Below are 20,254 nucleotides of genomic sequence, written 5' to 3' on the forward strand. Positions count from 1 at the left end.
TAGAGTAAAAATTATGGATATTTAGGTTACACGATTTTTTCTATTACCATACGTTTCTGACTACGATATCACATCACGGTACATATTACAAAATACAAAATATTCTAAGCAACGTGAGAATGAATGGTAGTAGTAGCGGCCAATATAAACCCTTTTTATGAGTCTATTACAGCACGTTCATAATTCCATTTTTCTGTCGAAGAAGATGAATATGTATTGATCTATTTCATTTATACAGTGAGACGTAATATTTTTTTACTGGAGTTTTCTCCCCGTCGATTTGTAACGTATTAGAGAGACACGTTATATCATATAAGACGATACTTATATGTGAACCATACTTGGAACCTGAGTCACACATAATTCGGATCAGCAATACTGAGTTCTCTGACACGTTTGTTTGGTTTGTTATTTACTTTTCACATAGAAAAGGCAGTAAAGAAAACTAAACAAAAATTTAAAATCTAATTTCGCCGCGAATTTGATACCCACGGGGAACAGCACATAGAATAAGAACAGCAATCTATATCGGTCCCGACTCATGGATGTGTGTTACTACTACCACTTCCTCACAAGTGTTGGAGAGCAGTGCGGTTTACAGTTCCACAAGTCAGTGGCTTGCTAAGAAATACGAGCGGCACGAGAGGTTTCGGCCGGCGCGCACCTTCATGACGAGCGGCGGACGCGTCAGCTCGAAGTCGTCCTCGTCGGCCCAGGTGTCGTTGGTGTCGAGGACAGTGGCGATGGCGGCGACCTTCAGCTGGCAGTACTCCACCAGCTTGTCCAGGTACTCGTCCACCGTCACCTTCAGACGCAGCGACTCCTCTGCGGACAGAGAGCAGGCGGGCGGGCGCTGTCACCACGTCACAGTCGGTACACACACACACACACACACACACACACAGAGAGAGAGAGAGAGAGAGAGAGAGAGAGAGAAAGAGAGAGAGAGAGAGACTGAACTGGTGTTTGCAGTCAGTTACAAAACTACGGGAAAAAAGAGAAATACCAGTGCCATAATCTAGCCACGAAAACTTCTATCTGAAGCATGTTACTCGCAGTACCGTCAAAAAAGCCGTCGCGCGCATCAGATTAGCATTTACTGGACACCATGTCATCACAGTCCAAATCATTGGTTTATTGTTGACCCACTACTGCCCACTGTAACAGATATCTTCAACCACTCCTTAACTACAAGTAGTTTGCCTGAGGCCTGGAAATAGGGACTGGTTAAGCCATTACCTAAAAAGGACGTTCCCACACTACCCCCTGATTACCGACATATTTGTATTGTTCCTGCACTGTCCAAGCCCTTGGAATGTACAGTCCACGACCAGTTGACTCATTACCTAATTACAAACAACCTGAAATGTTGCTTTCTGAATAATTAATGGAATATACCACAAATGTTTAATTAACGCTGAATGACATTAAGAATAAATTTTTTTGCGTAAATAAAGCTGTAAAGTAAGGAGAAAAGATCACGCATGAATACAGGGGATGTATTTTTGTGCTGTTCCGATAAATAATGTCCCAGAGTAATGTTGATATATCGAAACTTGATAAACAAAAAATGGACTGTAACACAAGTTGAAGGAAGTCGCCGTAATTTATTTTGGACTATATAAAAGTAGGAGCTCTGATTTCTCTGTCTCTCCCTCTCGTTTGTTTCCGAAGACTGTCTCATAATACGTAAGTGTCGCTCTCGTATCTGTAACTTTTGGTCAAATAATTACGTTAATTTACTTATAATAGCGGTGTTTGAATCATAAAACCTACTTTCCTTTTCGATTAACGTCACTTCTCAATTTATTATGCTGTGTTTTACAACTTTTTCAGGCTGTAGTGAAGGAGAACTGTCCACGAATTATTTGGTGGCAACAACTGAACGGTACTAGTGTTCAGTTCGAATCTGCTTTATCAAACTTTTATTTCAGTGTTCCTAAGATCGTTTTTACCGATCTTTTCTATCAGTATCCGGGCAGCGTAGCGACGCAAACTGCGTAATTTTGAGATCGGTCACCGGTCTCTAAACAACGCCGTCGGTCAACGTTCTCGTCGGTCTGATGGGAATCTGATGCTGGATGGCGGAATGCAATTTTAGTAGTAAACAAGTAAAAATTTTCTATGCACCATTCTACCACTACAGGAGCTTTGGCACCAGCAGAAGTGATTAAAAGGTTTTTTCTCAAATATCAGTAATGTTGTAAACCCACTAGACGAGTACAAATCAAGTTCCGTAAGCATCGCAGCACAATATCTGCCTTAATAAAGGTAACAGTTGACCTGCAGTTTGCCTTGGACGCACAATGTGCTTCTTAGACTTCATCAAAGCCTTTGGCAATGTTCGACTTGCCAAACTCAGCAGCCTAAATTTCTCGCCAGGTGCATGGTTTCGCTGATACCTGACGTCTCGCCAGCAAATGGGTCACGTCCGGCACCATAAAGTCACAGCAGAGACAGGTAGTACTCCTTTCACTGTACGCAAATGACGTGCCATCAGTTTTCTTCTACTGCTAGTACCACACGTACGCTGATCAGCTCCGGTTGCATCTAAGCGCAAAGCCAATAACCCTAAAGACAGGTGTCGAGAATCTCAATGCCGACCAGCGTGTACTATCAAAATGGATATAGGGTTAAAGCTCAACCCATCCGAAACCCAAGTGGTGCTGGTTGGTCACTTTTTATTTTTCAGCACGCCCTCGTCAGTTACTAACAAGGAGACGGCACGAGCGTGGGGTCGGGGATTTGTCCTAAATTTTGTGTGGTGAAAGAGGACCCCTAACACCTCGCGTGGTTAAAATATTAGGACGCACTACCCGGAAAATCCCGGGAAAAATCGATCCAAAGTTTCTTAGAAGCCTTATGAGTATAAAATGTTAATCCAGTGCCGAGCCCCCGTCTGGCCTAGATGTTTGGGGCTCGGACTCTTACGCCAGAGGTCTCGGGTTCTATTCCTCCTCTGGCACCTTTTTTTTCTTCTGTTTCATTTTCTTTTGTTATTCCACCAATTATTCAGAAAGTTTCCCAAACCTACATTATCTTTAACAAATTAGTTGCATTATTGAGTAAAAATTATTTCCTTTTTGTCCAACAACACAATTAATGGCGGTGGGTTTTCCATTTTTCATTGTAAAGTATATACTGAGAATCATTGGGTTTTCAATCAGAATAATAAATTCGATTGGGAAACATTCAATTTTTATACATATAATAATTATAAACAAGAACCACAGTGGTAATTATCGTAAAAACAAGCAAATCAATCATTTTTGCGACATCTTGCGCAACATATAAAAGCGGATGTTTTACAATCACAGGGCGTTTGCAATAAATCTGTACAAAAATATGCCCCATTAACATTTACGAAAATGTTCTGCTTTTCTGATAATTTTGAGGCAAACCAGGCATATTGGATCATGTCTCGGAATATTGGTGACGATAACTGATGGTGGATTACAGAATGAATTTTTATACAATTTCACGATTCTCCTGTAACAATGCGCTGCAATTTTGCAAGCGACAAAAGCAAAAAAAAGTGCCGGAGGAGGAATCGAACCCGAGACATCCTTTTTTTTCTTTTTTTTTAAAAAAAATCTCATTTTGTTCGTTTTCGTTCGTTGTATCTGCTCTGGACGGACGTCGAAAGACACCCATTTCAGTTCGTTGTTGATCCAGTAACTCAGTTTTTTTATTACAGAGGGCAGCTAACCCTCTGACCGAGCATGCTGAGCTACCGTGCCGGCTAAATCACATTTTGTTCGGTTTTCTTCGTTGAATGTGATCGGGGCGGACGTCGTAAGACACCTATTTAAGTTCGTTGTTGATCTATTAGCTCAGTTCTTTTATTACAGAGGGCAGCTAACGCTCTGACCGAACACGCTGAGCTACCGTGCCGGCAGACCTCTGGCGCAAGAGTCCGAGCCCCAAACATCTAGGCCAGATGGCGGCGCGGCAATGGATTAACATTTTATACTCATAAGGCATCTAAGAAACTTTGTATCGATTTTTCCCGGGATTTTCCGGGTAGTGCGTCCTAATATTTTAACCACGTGCGGTGTTAGGGGTACTCTTTCACCACACAAAATTTCGGAAAAATCCCGGACCCCACGGTCGTGCCGTCTCCTTGTAAGAGAAGTAGGAGTCACTAGGTAGCAACACTGTAGGCCAGTAGCGATGTTTCTGAGAGAACCGCTCACTGAAAGGACCTGGATGTAGAACACCGAGGTGCTGGCTGAGATGGCGCCACCGGCAACGGTGGGTGTTCCCAGCGGTATTTGGATATTTGCATTACTCTCGATTTTCAAGAGCTGGACTCCTTAGGAGCGCAGCGCTGTTTTTAAGAACTGCCACTCGGCATTAGCGAGATGCTAATTGAAGGGTAATGGCCCATAGTGCGACACGGCTGGGGGTCTGCCAGATGGACAAAGCGCTCCTCTAGACGGAGGACATAACAGCGTTCGAGCCGCCCGTACCGCGTACTGCTGGGTGGGGGCACTCACTGCTGAGGCCGTTCACGGTTACGAGCTGTGAGAATGCGGGACCCGCCGCCGCTGCACGGCTCTTCGCTCTCCTCTAGGCTACTGGGTCCCTCAGTTCCAGCACTCGGCTCAACAGATAGCAGTAAAAAAAGAAGAAAAGAAAAACAGTCACTCGACAAAATGAGCTGGCCCGACAAATCGGTATCACAGGTGGAATTAAATTCTTACCGGGTAACTGAGCTCCGTTTCCTGGATAAATGTACACTCCTGGAAATTGAAATAAGAACACCGTGAATTCATTGTCCCAGGAAGGGGAAACTTTATTGACACATTCCTGGGGTCAGATACATCACATGATCACACTGACAGAACCACAGGCACATAGACACAGGCAACAGAGCATGCACAATGTCGGCACTAGTGCAGTGTATATCCACCTTTCGCAGCAATGCAGGCTGCTATTCTCCCATGGAGACGAACGTAGAGATGCTGGATGTAGTCCTGTGGAACGGCTTGCCATGCCATTTCCACCTGGCGCCTCAGTTGGACCAGCGTTCGTGCTGGACGTGCAGACCGCGTGAGACGACGCTTCATCCAGTCCCAAACATGCTCAACGGGGGACAGATCCGGAGATCTTGCTGGCCAGGGTAGTTGACTTACACCTTCTAGAGCACGTTGGGTGGCACGGGATACATGCGGACGTGCATTGTCCTGTTGGAACAGCAAGTTCCCTTGCCGGTCTAGGAATGGTAGAACGATGGGTTCGATGACGGTTTGGATGTACCGTGCACTATTCAGTGTCCCCTCGACGATCACCAGTGGTGTACGGCCAGTGTAGGAGATCGCTCCCCACACCATGATGCCGGGTGTTGGCCCTGTGTGCCTCGGTCGTATGCAGTCCTGATTGTGGCGCTCACCTGCACGGCGCCAAACACGCATACGACCATCATTGGCACCAAGGCAGAAGCGACTCTCATCGCTGAAGACGACACGTCTCCATTCGTCCCTCCATTCACGCCTGTCGCGACACCACTGGTGGCGGGCTGCACGATGTTGGGGCGTGAGCGGAAGACGGCCTAACGGCGTGCGGGACCGTAGCCCAGCTTCATGGAGACGGTTGCGAATGGTCCTTGCCGATACCCCAGGAGCAACAGTGTCCCTAATTTGCTGGGAAGTGGCGGTGCGGTCCCCTACGGCACTGCGTAGGATCCTACGGTCTTGGCGTGCATCCGTGTGTCGCTGCGGTCCGGTCCCAGGTCGACGGGCACGTGCACCTTCCGCCGACCACTGGCGACAACATCGATGTACTGTGGAGACCTCACGCCCCACGTGTTGAGCAATTCGGCGGTACGTCCACCCGGCCTCCCGCATGCCCACTATACGCCCTCGCTCAAAGTCCGTCAACTGCACATACGGTTCACGTCCACGCTTTCGCGGCATGCTACCAGTGTTAAAGACTGCGATGGAGCTCCGTATGCCACGGCAAACTGGCTGACACTGACGGCGGCGGTGCACAAATGCTGCGCAGCTAGCGCCATTCGACGGCCAACACCGCGGTTGCTGGTGTGTCCGCTGTGCCGTGCGTGTGATCATTGCTTGTACAGCCCTCTCGCAGTGTCCGGAGCAAGTATGGTGGGTCTGACACACCGGTGTCAATGTGTTCTTTTTTCCATTTCCAGGAGTGTATTAAGGGCTCCACGCAGATGTTGGACGGATTGCAGCAGTGGTCACCAGTTCGCCCGATCTGTCCGTAGACCTCACGCACATATCACTCTTTGCAGCTATAGATAGCTCGTCCCTCGAATTTCCCAAGCAACTCAATGAATCGCATGCGATGCGTAGTAATACGGCTGCCTATGCTGTGACTTATCTTGGTACCAAGCGCTCGCGTGTGTGTGGTTTCGCTTAGTTTCGCTGTGCCGACATGGAATACGAAAGCTACTGCGTTGTCATTTGCCATTGTGTTGACATAGTCCGTGAGCTCACTGAATATGACTGCAGTGGTTATCAGTCAATGCTCGTACAAATATTGTTTGTTGGGTAAGCCAGTTTCGATACTTTATTCATTTTCAGTGCCCCATGTAACTTATTAGCGAATGACTGTATCGGAATGTAACATCAGTGCTCATCTCAAGCCTCACTCATAGTACATACATATTGATACAATCATCGGCTAAGAAGTAGTATGGGCTATTGAAAATGACTAAAGTTTAGCCAATAAACAATATATGTGTGTGAACTGACTGATAACCTTTGTTGTCCATGAGTAAAATCTGAGCCCACTTAAATCGTTTGTTAGGGGAATATGTATGTATCGATTTCCACGATAAGGTAACTGATCTGTGAATGTTGTAAGTAGGCTGTATAGGTTTTCTTATTGGTAACGCCACGTAGCGCTCTGTATGAAAATCACTGGCTGTGCTGTGTGCAGTCTCTGGCTGGTTTCCATTGTTGTTGGCTATTGTAGTGTTGGGCAGTTGGCCGTGAACAGCGCGTAGCGTTGCGCAATTTGAGGTGAGCCGCCAGCAGTGGTGGATGTGGGGGGAGAGATGGCGGAGATTTGAGAGCGGATGATTTGGACGCGTGTCCATCAGAGAAAGTAAATTTGTAAGACTGGATGTCATGAACTGATATATATATTATGACTATTGAACACTATTAAGGTAAATACATTGTTTGTTCTTTATCAAAATCTTTCATTTGCTAACTATGCCTATCAGTAGATAGTGCCTTCAGTAGTTAGAATCTTTTATTTAGCTGGCAGTATTGGCGCTCGCTGTGTTGCAGTAGTTTGAGTAACGAAGATTTTTGTGAGGTAAGTGATTCATGAAAGGTATAGGTTATTGTTAGTCAGGGCCATTCTTTTGTAGGGATTATTAAAAGTCAGATTGCGTTGCGCTAAAAATATTGTGTCAGTTTAAGCACAGTCATTCGTTTCGATGTGGCGTTTGGACGAGCTAGAGGGGGGCGGAAGTACCAAATGCTATGTTGCTTGTATGGAAAAATGTTCTGGAACCAGACCTAGGCTCGAATATTTTTCCAAACATATAAATATAAGAGATCATTCACAGTTAATGGAAAATGCACAAATGAATGGAGTTTATTACATCACAAGCACAGGTGGATATCATGTAACCCGTGTGGCAAGTACTATGTGTGTTCTGCTTCCCATTATGTTAGAGAACTAAACTGACGATATTTGTTCAATAATCACAGTCATTCGATTATATACTGTGTATGTCAACCTGCCAGGACAAGCTTATGGGTCCTTAACAGTCGCTCTCTGTCCGGGATTCACACTTTCCATTTCGTTCAGTACGTCAGTCCATTACGTAAAAATTCGCGTTTTGAAGTTTAGTTATTGCGTTATATCACAGGAAATTGTTCATGACTTTTTCGTTCACACACGGGCGCCAATAAAAGAACTGTACGCATGTGCGACAGTGGTTAACGTCCAGATGGGAATATATCACTTCGCGGTCTCTAAGTGGCGAGAAACGCGTAATTCCACACAAATAATACAGTAATAATATTTCTTGAGAATGTTCAAACACTTGTTAAACTCTGTTACCTTTTCACAATAATTTAGAGACTGTTCTTACCTCAAATTTCAATTAACCCTCACGCTCAGAAACTGATCACCACCTGTCCCTCTCCGCAATTTCTTAAAATCCGCACACAGTCTAACAGGGCACTGAAACCGATACACGACAACACCATCGGTAGGCGCGAAGTGCTAACGTCCTGAACATTCCCGAAGGCCAATCGTGTCGCAGCCCCAGAAGTGGGCTGCTGTGTCGATCGTTGGTAACCTTACCCACAGCAGCGCCATTACAGCCTCCACAACAGGGTGGTCTTTCCAGAGAGCTGCACGACGCGTCGGATTTCAGAGACAGCTGTGCGTTAGTGAAGGTGTCTGCGGTTTCTGGAATACGCGTAGACGCGTGGCGTAGATATTTGATTCCTGGACGGCCACATCAAACGGAAACCAGCTGCTGATAGCATGGTAAGAGTAGCACAAAATACGAACAATGATGCAGTGTTTAAGCCTGGTCCCGTGTGATCACAGTTTTCTATGTGGTATTATTACCACAACCATTTTGTCTGAAGGCACACCAGCTTAGTAAATGAAATACAGCGAAAGATGCAGAACGAAAACATTGAAAATTCTCATCTGTGTGTGGCAGACTGCGAAGCTGGTTCGATACAGTAAATTTCTGTAACTTGGCCAGGTCTATGTTAGAAGCGATCCGAATGTCACAGCCTTGGTATTCGAGTTACATGCGAAACAATATGACATATTGTAGAATGTCCTACGACTAATTATGGGGACATTTGTAAGAGAATTGCAAACTCAGCAGTGATGTACTATGATTTATTTTAATAGTGACACATTGGTGTATAACTTGTATTATCGTTATGTACGTTAAGGTATATGTGACATCGCTATTTTAACAAGGTCCCATCTTTTTTTCTGTTACCTCTTCCCCTTTTGCCTGCCTCTGTCAACCCCCCACTCCCAGCAACCAACTTCCCCCATTCCACCCCCAACACTCCTTATGTTCATTTGCAGGGACCTCAATCTTCCATACCTCCTCCCCATACTCCGTCGGCCACATACTATTTAATTGGATATAATTTCTTGCTTTTGTACTTTAAATCTACAGTATATTACTTTGTACCTCTACTATGAACATGTTGCTATCTTAGTGTACTGGTAGTCGTGTATCCTGCTGGATTTGTAAATATCACTTTCATTGTAATGGTTTTGTTCTGATTTATATTTCGATATTACTACAGCAAATTGTTAAGGTTGGCTTGACAGTATGTGCCCCCTTTTCCCCCACCCCATCCTCTTTTCCCTTTTCATCACAAAATTCTTTTGCTTACTTCAGTGACTTGTACTGGGACCTTTTTGTTACCTCTTCAATATTTCATTCAACTTTATCGAAAGCTCGTTTCACGAAATATGTATTTGTGCTAAATACCTATAAATATGTGTTTATAAGAAGGACAAGTATTTTTATCCCATGTGAGGCTGACTATTTCAGATCATATTACATATTAGCAATACGACCATGTACGTATTGCTTATCATCACTGATTTATTTTGTGCCTTATGCTATTAATTACATATTAGTATATACAGTATCTTGTATCATGATTGTGTGTTTTAAGGTACATTTGACATCGCTATTTTAGCATGGTCCCTGCTTTTCTGTCTCATCTTACACTATTCCCTACTTTTTCGACCCCTCACTTCCAGCAACCAACCCCCCTCCCCCTTCCCCCTCTCGTTTCCCCATCTCTCTTCCGCCCTCTTTCTTCCCCCTTCTGTTTCTTCCCCCGTCTCTCTCTTCTCCCCCTTATTTCTACACTCTCCCTCATGTGCATGGATCTCAATCGTCCCTATTCCCACCCCTCACTCCTCTGCCCCCTCCCACAGATCCATCGGTGGAATACTTCTAATTTGGCTGTACATATCCTGTTTTTGTATTATAAAGCTATAGTATAATATTGTATACGTACATTATTAACATTTTTTATTTCAATGTCCTGTTATTCGCGTATCCGTACGCATGTTGTTTTTGCAATAGTAATTTTTATTGTAATGGTTTTGTCTGCCTTATATTCTGATATTATCTGGGAAAATTGTCAATGTTGGCTTGATATCGTTTGATAGTACAGTATACCATTCTTAAGATTAGTGGTGAATGTCCTACCTATGCCGGTCGGGGTGGCCGAGCGGTTCTAGGCGCTACAGTCTGGAACTACGCGACCGCTGTGGTCACAGGTTCGAATCCTGCCTCGGGCATGGATGTGTGTGATGTGCTTAGATTAGTTGGGTTTAAGTATTTCTAAGTTCTAGGAGACTGATGTCCTCAGAAGTTAAGTCCCATAGTGCTCAGAGCCATTTGAACCATTTTTTTTCCTACCTATGTCTTTGTTCATAGTGCCACGTACTTGGACCATGTGATCTACATGTAATGTTGTTTACTGTTTCCTTTATTATGCTACTAAAATAGCTCATTACACTGTATTCCCATGTACACAGATGCACCACTTGTCATTTTGTCATTTTATGTAATTTATTATCATAGTATATATGACACAGCGCCACCATGTTTGCTCTGCTGCCACCTAAAGGCATTTTTGTCTTCGTATCCCGGTGTCAGGGGAACTCTGTTAGCAATCCGTCATCTCGTGTTACGAAAACATTTGGTAACGCTCTTGTCATTTGCACCTGAGTGCATAGGAATGGACTGTTTAGACTTTTGTTTAATGCTAATTAGTTACATAAATTGCTTTGTTATTTTCTATTTTACATATCTGAAGATGGAATTAATTCCAAAACGCATCACCCTGTGATCAATGAAGGCATTTTCACCTACTGTATGTGTGGTGTCACCGCCAAACACCACACTTGCTATTGGTAGCCTTTAAATCGGCCGCGGTCCGCTAGTATAAGTCGGACCCGCGTGTCGCCACTATCAGTGATTGCAGACCGAGCGCCGCCAAACGGCAGGTCTAGTCTAGAGAGACTCCCTAGCACTCGCCCCAGTTGTACAGCCGACTTTGCTAGCGATGGTTCACTGCCTACATATGTTCTCATTTGCAGAGACGATAGTTTAGCATAGCCTTCAGCTACGTCATTTGCTACGACCTAGCAAGGCGCCATATTCAGTTACTATTGATATTGATATTGTGAATCATGTACCGTCAAGAGTGACGTTCATCATTAATGGATTAAAGTTAAGTATGAATCTAATTACGTCCGCTTTCTGAATTCTAATTCCTTGTCATGTTCCAGACCTCACGTCAGTATAGTTCTTCCCTCCTCACGCCAGCCTGCGTGAGCTAAAACGCGTGCATTTCGGCCTCCAGTAATAACACGGTGTTGGCTCTTCCGCCAACACAATAGTATGACTTTTTATGCGACATATCTAGCTTAAAGACAGATCTATACATAATAATAAGGCGACTTCGTGCAAGATACTAGTGCGACTAATTCTTCAGTACTGTTCCACTGTTTTGGGTTACTGAAAGGCCAGAATGTAGGCATCGAAACATGTGCTGCTGTGATTGTTACTGGTCGCTTTGACTGACTCGGGAGTGTTACTAAAATTGTTAGACGGGAAACCTTTCGAGTACGAGGAAAAGGAAAACAACCCCGTGATGGCCACAGTGGGACCGATGATGTGCGAATGACCGCCGTCTCATCCGCAGTGAATGGTGACATCATCGCCTGGAGGGTGTGGGGTTGGCACACCCGCCTCTCAGCCGCTGTCGCCTTACTGGAGGCGGTGGCGCTGCTTCTCCTTCGAGTCGCTCCTCAGCTGGCACCGCGAGGCCGCGATCCTGCCACCAGGGAGGAATCCCTGCCTGTATGTTCCGGGATTCGATTCCGGCTTCGCCGCATGGCAGTCAAAAAATGTCAAATGTGTGTGAAATCTTAGGGGACTTAACTGCTAAGGCCATCAGTCCCTAAGCTTACACACTACTTAACGTAAATTATCCTAAGGACAAAGACACACACCCATGCCCGAGGGAGGACTCGAACATCCGCCGTGACCAGCCGCACAGTCCGTGACTGCAGCACCTCAGACCGCTCGGCTAATACGGCGCGGCGCATGGCAGTCAGCATCGCCCAGAGCTCAGTTATGGAGGAGAACTTTCATCGGCGAGGGGCAGTCACAACTTTTCAATTATCACCTCGAAAATAATTGTAAGCGATTTTGATTATTTGTCGCCACACGCGTGCATTACTGGTAAACCTCGGAATTCCAGCGGCACAGTACAGCAGCACGCGTCTACAGGAGTCAGAAGAAGACGGTGCCGCCTTTGACAGAGTGGAGTACCGGGCTGCTGAAGGAGAGTGCCCCAACATACAACGCGGTGGCTAGAGGCAGATGCTTTCAGGAATAAGGAATCCTCATCTGAACGAGGAAGAACGCAATGGCCGACTGTAAACCTGCGAACAGCCCAGAATAGCAACACAAGCGCAGCCCATGACGCCAAAACATAAGCGCATCCCAGCGGAGGCGATGCTAGAACAAGCGTATACCAGTCACGGAACAGTTTTCAGCGACGTCCACGCAATGTACCGGTCGGCGCCCGCTGAGGCTAGCGGCTGGAGCTTGTGGAGACGAAGTGTCGCTGGAAAGAGTCCGGCGGGGTGTTCTGGTTCCAGCCAGTCTCTTCTCCCTCTTCCCGCGGGTGAAGAAACCGTAGCGTGGCAGGTACAGGGTGTTTCAAAAATGACCGGTATATTTGAAACGGCAATAAAAACTAAACGAGCAGCGATAGAAATACACCGTTTGTTGCAATATGCTTGGGACAACAGTACATTTTCAGGCGGACAAACTTTCGAAATTACAGTAGTTACAATTTTCAACAACAGATAGCCCTGCAAGTGATGTGAAAGATATAGAAGACAACGCAGTCTGTGGGTGCGCCATTCTGTACGTCGTCTTTCTGCTGTAAGCGTGTGCTGTTCACAACGTGCAAGTGTGCTGTAGACAACATGGTTTATTCCTTAGAACAGAGGATTTTTCTGGTGTTGGAATTCCACCGCCTAGAACACAGTGTTGTTGCAACAAGACGAAGTTTTCAACGGAGGTTTAATGTAACCAAAGGACCGAAAAGCGATACAATAAAGGATCTGTTTGAAAAATTTCAACGGACTGGGAACGTGACGGATGAACGTGCTGGAAAGGTAGGGCGACCGCGTACGACAACCACAGAGGGCAACGCGCAGCTAGTGCAGCAGGTGATCCAACAGCGGCCTCGGGTTTCCGTTCGCCGTGTTGCAGCTGCGGTCCAAATGACGCCAACGTCCACGTATCGTCTCATGCGCCAGAGATTACACCTCTATCCATACAAAATTCAAACGCGGCAACCCCTCAGCACCGCTACCATTGCTGCACGAGAGACATTCGCTAACGATATAGTGCACAGGATTGATGACGGCGATATGCATGTGGGCAGCATTTGGTTTACTGACGAAGCTTATTTTTACCTGGACGGCTTCGTCAATAAACAGAACTGGCGCATATGGGGAACCGGAAAGCCCCATGTTGCAGTCCCATCGTCCCTGCATCCTCAAAAAGTACTGGTCTGGGCCGCCATTTCTTCCAAAGGAATCATTGGCCAATTTTTCAGATCCGAAACGATTACTGCATCACGCTATCTGGACATTCTTCGTGAATTTGTGGCGGTACAAACTGCCTTAGACGACACTGCGAACACCTCGTGGTTTATGCAAGATGGTGCCCGACCACATCGCACGGCCGACGTCTTTAATTTCCTGAATGAATATTTCGATGATCGTGTGATTGCTTTGGGCCATCCGAAACATACAGGAGGCGGCGTGGATTGGCCTCCCTATTCGCCAGACATGAACCCCTGTGACTTCTTTCTGTGGGGACACTTGAAAGACCAGGTGTACCGCCAGAATCCAGAAACAATTGAGGAGCTGAAGCAGTACATCTCATCTGCATGTGAGGCCATTCCGCCAGACACGTTGTCAAAGGTTCGGGTAATTTCATTCAGAGACTACGCCATATTATTGCTACGCATGGTGGATATGTGGAAAATATCGTAGTATAGAGTTTCCCAGACCGCAGCGCCATCTGTTGTTGAAAATTGTAACTACTGTAATTTCGAAAGTTTGTCTGCCTGAAAATGTACTGTTGTCCCAAGCATATTGCAACAAACGGTGTATTTCTATCGCTGCTCGTTTAGTTTTTATTGCCGTTTCAAATATACTGGTCATTTTTGAAACACCCTGTATTTGCAGAAAGTCGCCGAGGCGAGTTTCAAAGTGGAACGTTTCTTCAATAGCCGAAATGGTGTACGAGTCTCTTCGCTTATCGGCACGTAGCCGGGATAAATGTTCGTAGGCTGGTGTGATACGGTCGAAAAGCGTACGTCAAAAATGATAGGTGCGTTAAGTTTCAAAACGGTAGCAATATTACCTTAGTCGCACACAAAAGACTTATTACAGTTTAGAAAATCTGTTCCACTATTAATCCTAAACGGCCTAGAAATAATCTTCTCTTCTTCAGCAAAGTACCTGGGGCTAATTCTGTACCATCATGTAGGCTGGACTAAAGACTCAACTGCAGTATGCAAGAAAGGATCAGCGTCACTTTCCCCGCTACAGAAATATGAAAAAGTATTTGCTTTCGAGCTTAAAAAGAAGCTCGTAGAGACAGTAATACTACACATACTTGACCATGGTGACGCCACTGTCTTCCGTGTGGGCTGGAACAGGCGATCGGTGTGATATACACTGCTGGCCACCGTAAATGCAACACCCTGAAGGAAGCATCCGAATCAAGTGAAATTTACACCATGGGTTTGCAGCGATGAGATATGCAACTGATTAGAATTTCAGCGCAGATGCACATCACGCACGCCTGTGGCGCCACCTCATAGCGCCATTTAAGGCTTGGCGATTTCGACGAGTGTACGTTCGGCACGTGTGTTTACCTTGTGGTTGTTTCACAAGACGAACAGTTATGCCTCGTAGACAACAGCGAACATCTTTCGATCAAGTATCCGAGTTCGAAAGAGGAAGGATAGTGGCTTACCGAGAGTGTGGATTATCATAAAGAGAAATCGCTAGTCGTCTTGGACGAAACCAAACAACTGTAATGCGGATATGTGACCGTTGGATGCAGGAGGGTACGACGGACCGACGTGGTCGATCGCATTCACCTCGGTGCACCACTGCACGTGCTGATAGGCAAATTGTGCGCATGGCAGTGACGGATCGCTCAGTGACATCCCGAACCGTAGCACAGCACATTGCGTCTGTAACGCATCATCCAGTGTCTGCGCGTACCATTCGACGCCGTTTACAGCAGAGTGGTCTGTCCGCAAGACGTCCATTGCTTCGTCTACCATTGACGCAGAACCACAGACGTCTCCGTCGCCAATGGTCTGATGACAGACGGATGTGGACGGCAGAATGGAATGACGTTGTCTTTACTGACGAGGCACGCTTCTGTCTGCAGCACCACGATGGTCGGATTCGAGTGTGGAGACACCGTGGAGAGAGGATGCTGGACAGCTGCATTATGCACCGCCACACTGGTATTGCACCGGGTATTATGGTATGGGGCGGTATTGCATATTACTCTCGCACGCCTCTAGTACGCATTGCCGGTACTTTAAATAGCCGGCGTTACATATCCGAGGTGCTGGAGCCAGTTGTCCTTCCTTACCTTCAGGGCTCGGCCACAGCCATATTTCAACAGGATAATGCGCGATCACACGTGGCACGCATTGTCCAAAGGTTCTTCCTCAATAACCAGATTGAATTGCTTCCCTGGCCGGCTCGCTCTCCGGATCCTTCGCCGATAGAAAACATGTGGTCCATGGTTGCTCAACGAGTGACACATATTACATCCCCAGCTGCCACACCAGATGATCTTTGGCAACGTGTGGAAGCTGCTTGGGCTGCTGTACCCCAGGAACACATCCAACGTCTCTTTGACTCAATGCCGAGACGTGTGGCAGCGGTGATCTCCAACAATGGCGGCTACTCTGGCTACTGATTCTGGCAGGAACCACATGTCACAGACGTCTGTAAACGTAATCATTTGATACTTGGTCAACATGTTATCTACAAAATAAATTTTGTTGTGGTACCTCTTGTCTTTCTTGGTGTTACATTTACGGTCGCCAGCAGTGTATTTGTGACATTTGGTTTTTCGATTGCATCAGTCCTGCTTACGAGCAATTAACATGGCTACGTGCCGATGAGAGTAGAAAGTATCATACTCTATACTGGCCCAATCGTCTTCTCAATCATAACACTCCCTCTTATTTGTGTTCAACTCTATCATGTCAACTGCCTGCCGCGGTGGTCTCGCGGTTCTAGGCGCGCAGTCCGGAACCGTGGGACTGCTACGGTCGCAGGTTCGAATCCTGCCTGGGGCATGGATGTGTGTGATGTCCTTAGGTTAGTTAGGTTTAAGTAGTTCTAAGTTCTAGGGGACTGATAAACACAGCAGTTGAGTCCCATAGTGCTCAGAGCCATTTGAACCATTTTTATCATGTCAACAACAACAACAAAAAAAATTTCTCTCTGTGCCATCATATACCACTGCCATGTTTTCTAAATCATCTTTGGTATCACGAACCTGACTCTGGAACAATCATCCTCAAAATGTCAGATAAATAAAATTATTTTCAAAGTTCAAAACACAGCTAGTGGTCCACCGCCTACCATACGTAACAGCCGTCTCTCCCACTTTTTGAGGAACTCATCCTCGTCAGCCCTACAGCCCAAGAACTTTTCTATTCCCGCCCCCCCCCCCCCCCCCCGTCAGCAGAGTTCTCTATTTATATGATTCTCTGACCACCACTGTTACTGTTAATTCAATCTTCTCCTCTTCATTTATCCATTCTGGGTCTCGTAATACTAAGCATAGCTTCAAATGAGCTAAGATAATCTATTTGATTTTAAATGGTTCAAATGGCTCTGAGCACTATGCGACTTAACTTCTGAGGTCATTAGTCACCTAGAACTTAGAACTAATTAAACCTAACTAACCTAAGGACATCACACACATCCATGCCCGAGGCAGGATTCGAACCTGCGACCGTAGCGGTCACGCGGTTCCAGACTGAGGCGCCTTTAACCGCACGGCCACACCGGCCGGCTTTGATTTTAAATGCAGTTTGCCATTGTTATTATTATTGTTATCAGTGCCAATTATTTATCAAGCAATAAATAAATAAATAAATAATATGGAGCGTTCTCGAACCAAGAGATTCGGCAACTCATCCACCACTGGGAAAAATGTGTCGTATGTGTCGTACTGAAGGGTTAGTGTGTAGAGAGGAACTAAGACTATCACCAACCTTTAAGGTCAGAATTTAAGTTTTCCGAGATGAAAGTTAAAACTGTGCCACGACCCCTTGTAAGGAGGCGATTACGTCAAAAATCCTGAAGTTTTTAGAAAGTTTAGAGAACTATTGTTAAAGGAAAACTCCAGAGCTGTTAAACTGCCTCCAAACTTGGTTGTGCGTAAGGACTCGTAATGGTGAAGACAGACAGTGATCTTTGCCTTAGTCCTTTCGCGGCAGGAGAGGAAAAGACCAGTCACTGGCTAAAGTACTATCCGCTAAGCAGTGAACAGTGCTCTGCGGTGTACGTATCTTCACGTAAATGTGGAATGCCGGCGGATAACGCGCCGATGACATTCGGGCTGGCGGCGATGTCGCCCAAACTAGGCGCAAAGTTTGTGTGGGCGCTGACGTAACAGGGTGTCCCGCGGCACAAGTTGGCGGGGTCGATACCGCTGGGTGCAGCGCGAGCCGGCGAGCCGGCGAGCCGGCGAGACGGCGAGACGGCGAGCCGGTCCACCGCGGCCGCGTCTGGGGAGGCGCGGGCAAGCTGGCTGGCTGGCCTACACACCGGCTGCACAGTGCGCGCAGCGGTGGGGGACAGCCCACAGGCTGAGCCTGCTCGAGGCTGGCCGCTCGGTGTAGAGTGGCGGGGCTGCAGCAGCTGCGACAGGCAGTCTGAAGAGCCAAAACACTAGGGCCACTGCCCAGCCTGGTGGCGTTCCGTCACGTGACGTGGGATGGGAGGGGGTTGGTTGATTCGGCGGAGGGGTCCAAACAGCGTGGTCATCCGCCTCATCGGATTAGGGAAGGATGGGGAAGGATGTCGGTCGTGACGTTTCAAAGGAACCGTCCTGGCATTTGTCTGAAGTGATTTGGGGGGGGGGGGGAAGTTGGGTTGGGTTGTTTGGGGGAGGAGACCAGACAGCAAGGTCATCGGTCTCATCGGCTTAGGGAAGGATGGGGAAGGATGTTGGCCGTGCCCTTTCAAAGGAACCATCCCGACATTTGTCTGAAGTGATTTAGGGGGGAGTGGGGAGGGGAGGTTGGGTTCGGTTGTTTGGGGGAGGAGACAGACAGCGAGGTCATCGGTGTCATCGGATTAGGGAAGGATGGGGAAGGAAGTCGGCTGTGCCCTTTCAAAGGAACCATCCCGGCATTTGTCTGAAGTGATTTAGGGGTGGGGGAGGTTTGGTTGGGTTGTTTGGCGGGGGAGACCAGACAGCGAGGTCGGCGGTCCCATCGGATTATGGAAGGATGGGGAAGGCAAAAAAATGGTTCAAATGGCTCTGAGCACTGTGGGACTTAACATCTGTGGTCATCAGTCCCCTAGAACTTTGAACTACTTAAACCTAACTAAGCTAAGGACAGCACACAAGACCCAGTCATCACGAGGCAGAGAAAAAACCCTGGCCCCGCTGGGTATCGAACCCGGCAACCCGGGCGTGGGAAGCGAGAACGCTAGCACACGACCATGAGCTGCGGACTGGGTGGGGAATGATGTCGGCCATGACCTTTCAAGGAACCATCCCAGCATTTGTCTGAAGTGATTTTTTTTTGGCCGGGGGGGGGGGGGGATGTTGGGTTGGGTTATTTGGGGGAGGAGACCAGACAGCGAGGTCATCGGTCTCATCGGATTAGGGAAGGATGGCATTTACCTGAAGTGATTTAGGGAAATCACGGAAAACCTAAACAAGGATGGTTGGCCGCGGGTTCGAACCGTCGTCTTCCCGAATGGAAGGGAAGTGTATAAGCAGAGCAGAACCATTCTAGAGATCATATAGAGCCAGCTAGCTCTTTATTCGCGCGAAGTAATGGCCGCTATCGACAGGGGATCTCAAGTTGATTCCGTGTTTCTAGATTTCCGGAAAGCTTCTGAAACCGTTCCTCACAAGCGACTTCTAATCAAGCTGCGGGCCTATGGGGTATCGTCTCAGTTGTGCGACTGGATTCGTGATTCCCTGTCAGGAATGTCGCAGTTCGTAGTAATAGACGGCAAATCATCGAGTAAAACAAGTGATATCAGGTGTTCCCCAGGGAAGCGTCCTGGGACCTCTGCTGTTCCTGATCTATATAAATGCCCTGGGTGACAATCTGAGCAGTTCTCTTAGGTTGTTCGCAGATGATGCTGTAATTTACCGTCTAGTAAGGTCATCCGAAAACCAGTATCAGCTGCAAAGCGATTTAGAAAAGATTGCTGTATGGTGTGGCAGGTGGCAGTTGACGCTAAATAACGAAAAGTGTGAGGTGATCCACACGAGTTCCAAAAGAAATGCGTTGGAATTCGATTACTCGATAAATAGTACAATTCTCAAGGCTGTCAATTCAACTAAGTACCTGGGTGTTAAAATTACGAACAACTTCAGTTGGGTCCGTAGCTTGTGGTCGTGCGGTAGCGTTCTCGCTTCCCACGACCGGGTTCCCGGGTTCGATTCCCGGCGGGGTCAGGGATTTACTCTGCCTCGTGATGACTGGGTGTTGTCTGCTGTCCTTAGTTTAGTTAGGTTTAAGTAGTTCTAAGTTCTAGGGGACTGATGACCATAGATGTTATGTCCCGTAGTGCTCAGAGCCATCCTCAACTTCAGTTGGAAAGACCACATAGATAATATTGTGGGGAAGGCGAGCCAAAGGTTGCGTTTCATTGGCAGGACACTTAGAAGATGCAACAAGTCCACTAAAGAGACAGCTTACACTACACTCGTTCGTCCTCTGTTAGAATATTGCTGCGCGGTGTGGAATCCTTACCAGGTGGGATTGACGGAGGACATCGAAAGGGTGCAAAAAAGGGCAGCTTGTTTTGTATTATCACGTAATAGGGGAGAGAGTGTGGCAGATATGATACGCGAGTTGGGATGGAAGTCATTAAAGCAAAGATGTTTTTCGTCGCGGTGAGATCTATTTACGAAATTTCAGTC

The 20,254-nt window shown here is 46.7% G+C and overlaps 1 protein-coding gene across 1 annotated transcript in view; it reads right to left on the minus strand.

Annotated features, from left to right (window-relative positions):
- LOC126198551 (hemocyte protein-glutamine gamma-glutamyltransferase-like) overlaps positions 1-20,254 on the minus strand; it is a 394,601-nt gene that overhangs the window by 45,785 nt on the left and 328,562 nt on the right. The window contains exon 12 of the mRNA XM_049934974.1: positions 665-825. Within this exon, the coding sequence (XP_049790931.1) occupies positions 665-825 (161 nt within the window). The remainder of the gene's footprint in view (positions 1-664; positions 826-20,254) is intronic.

Source organism: Schistocerca nitens, chromosome 8, assembly GCF_023898315.1.
Source record: "Schistocerca nitens isolate TAMUIC-IGC-003100 chromosome 8, iqSchNite1.1, whole genome shotgun sequence".
In the NCBI taxonomy this organism is placed as follows: Eukaryota; Metazoa; Arthropoda; class Insecta; order Orthoptera; family Acrididae; genus Schistocerca; species Schistocerca nitens.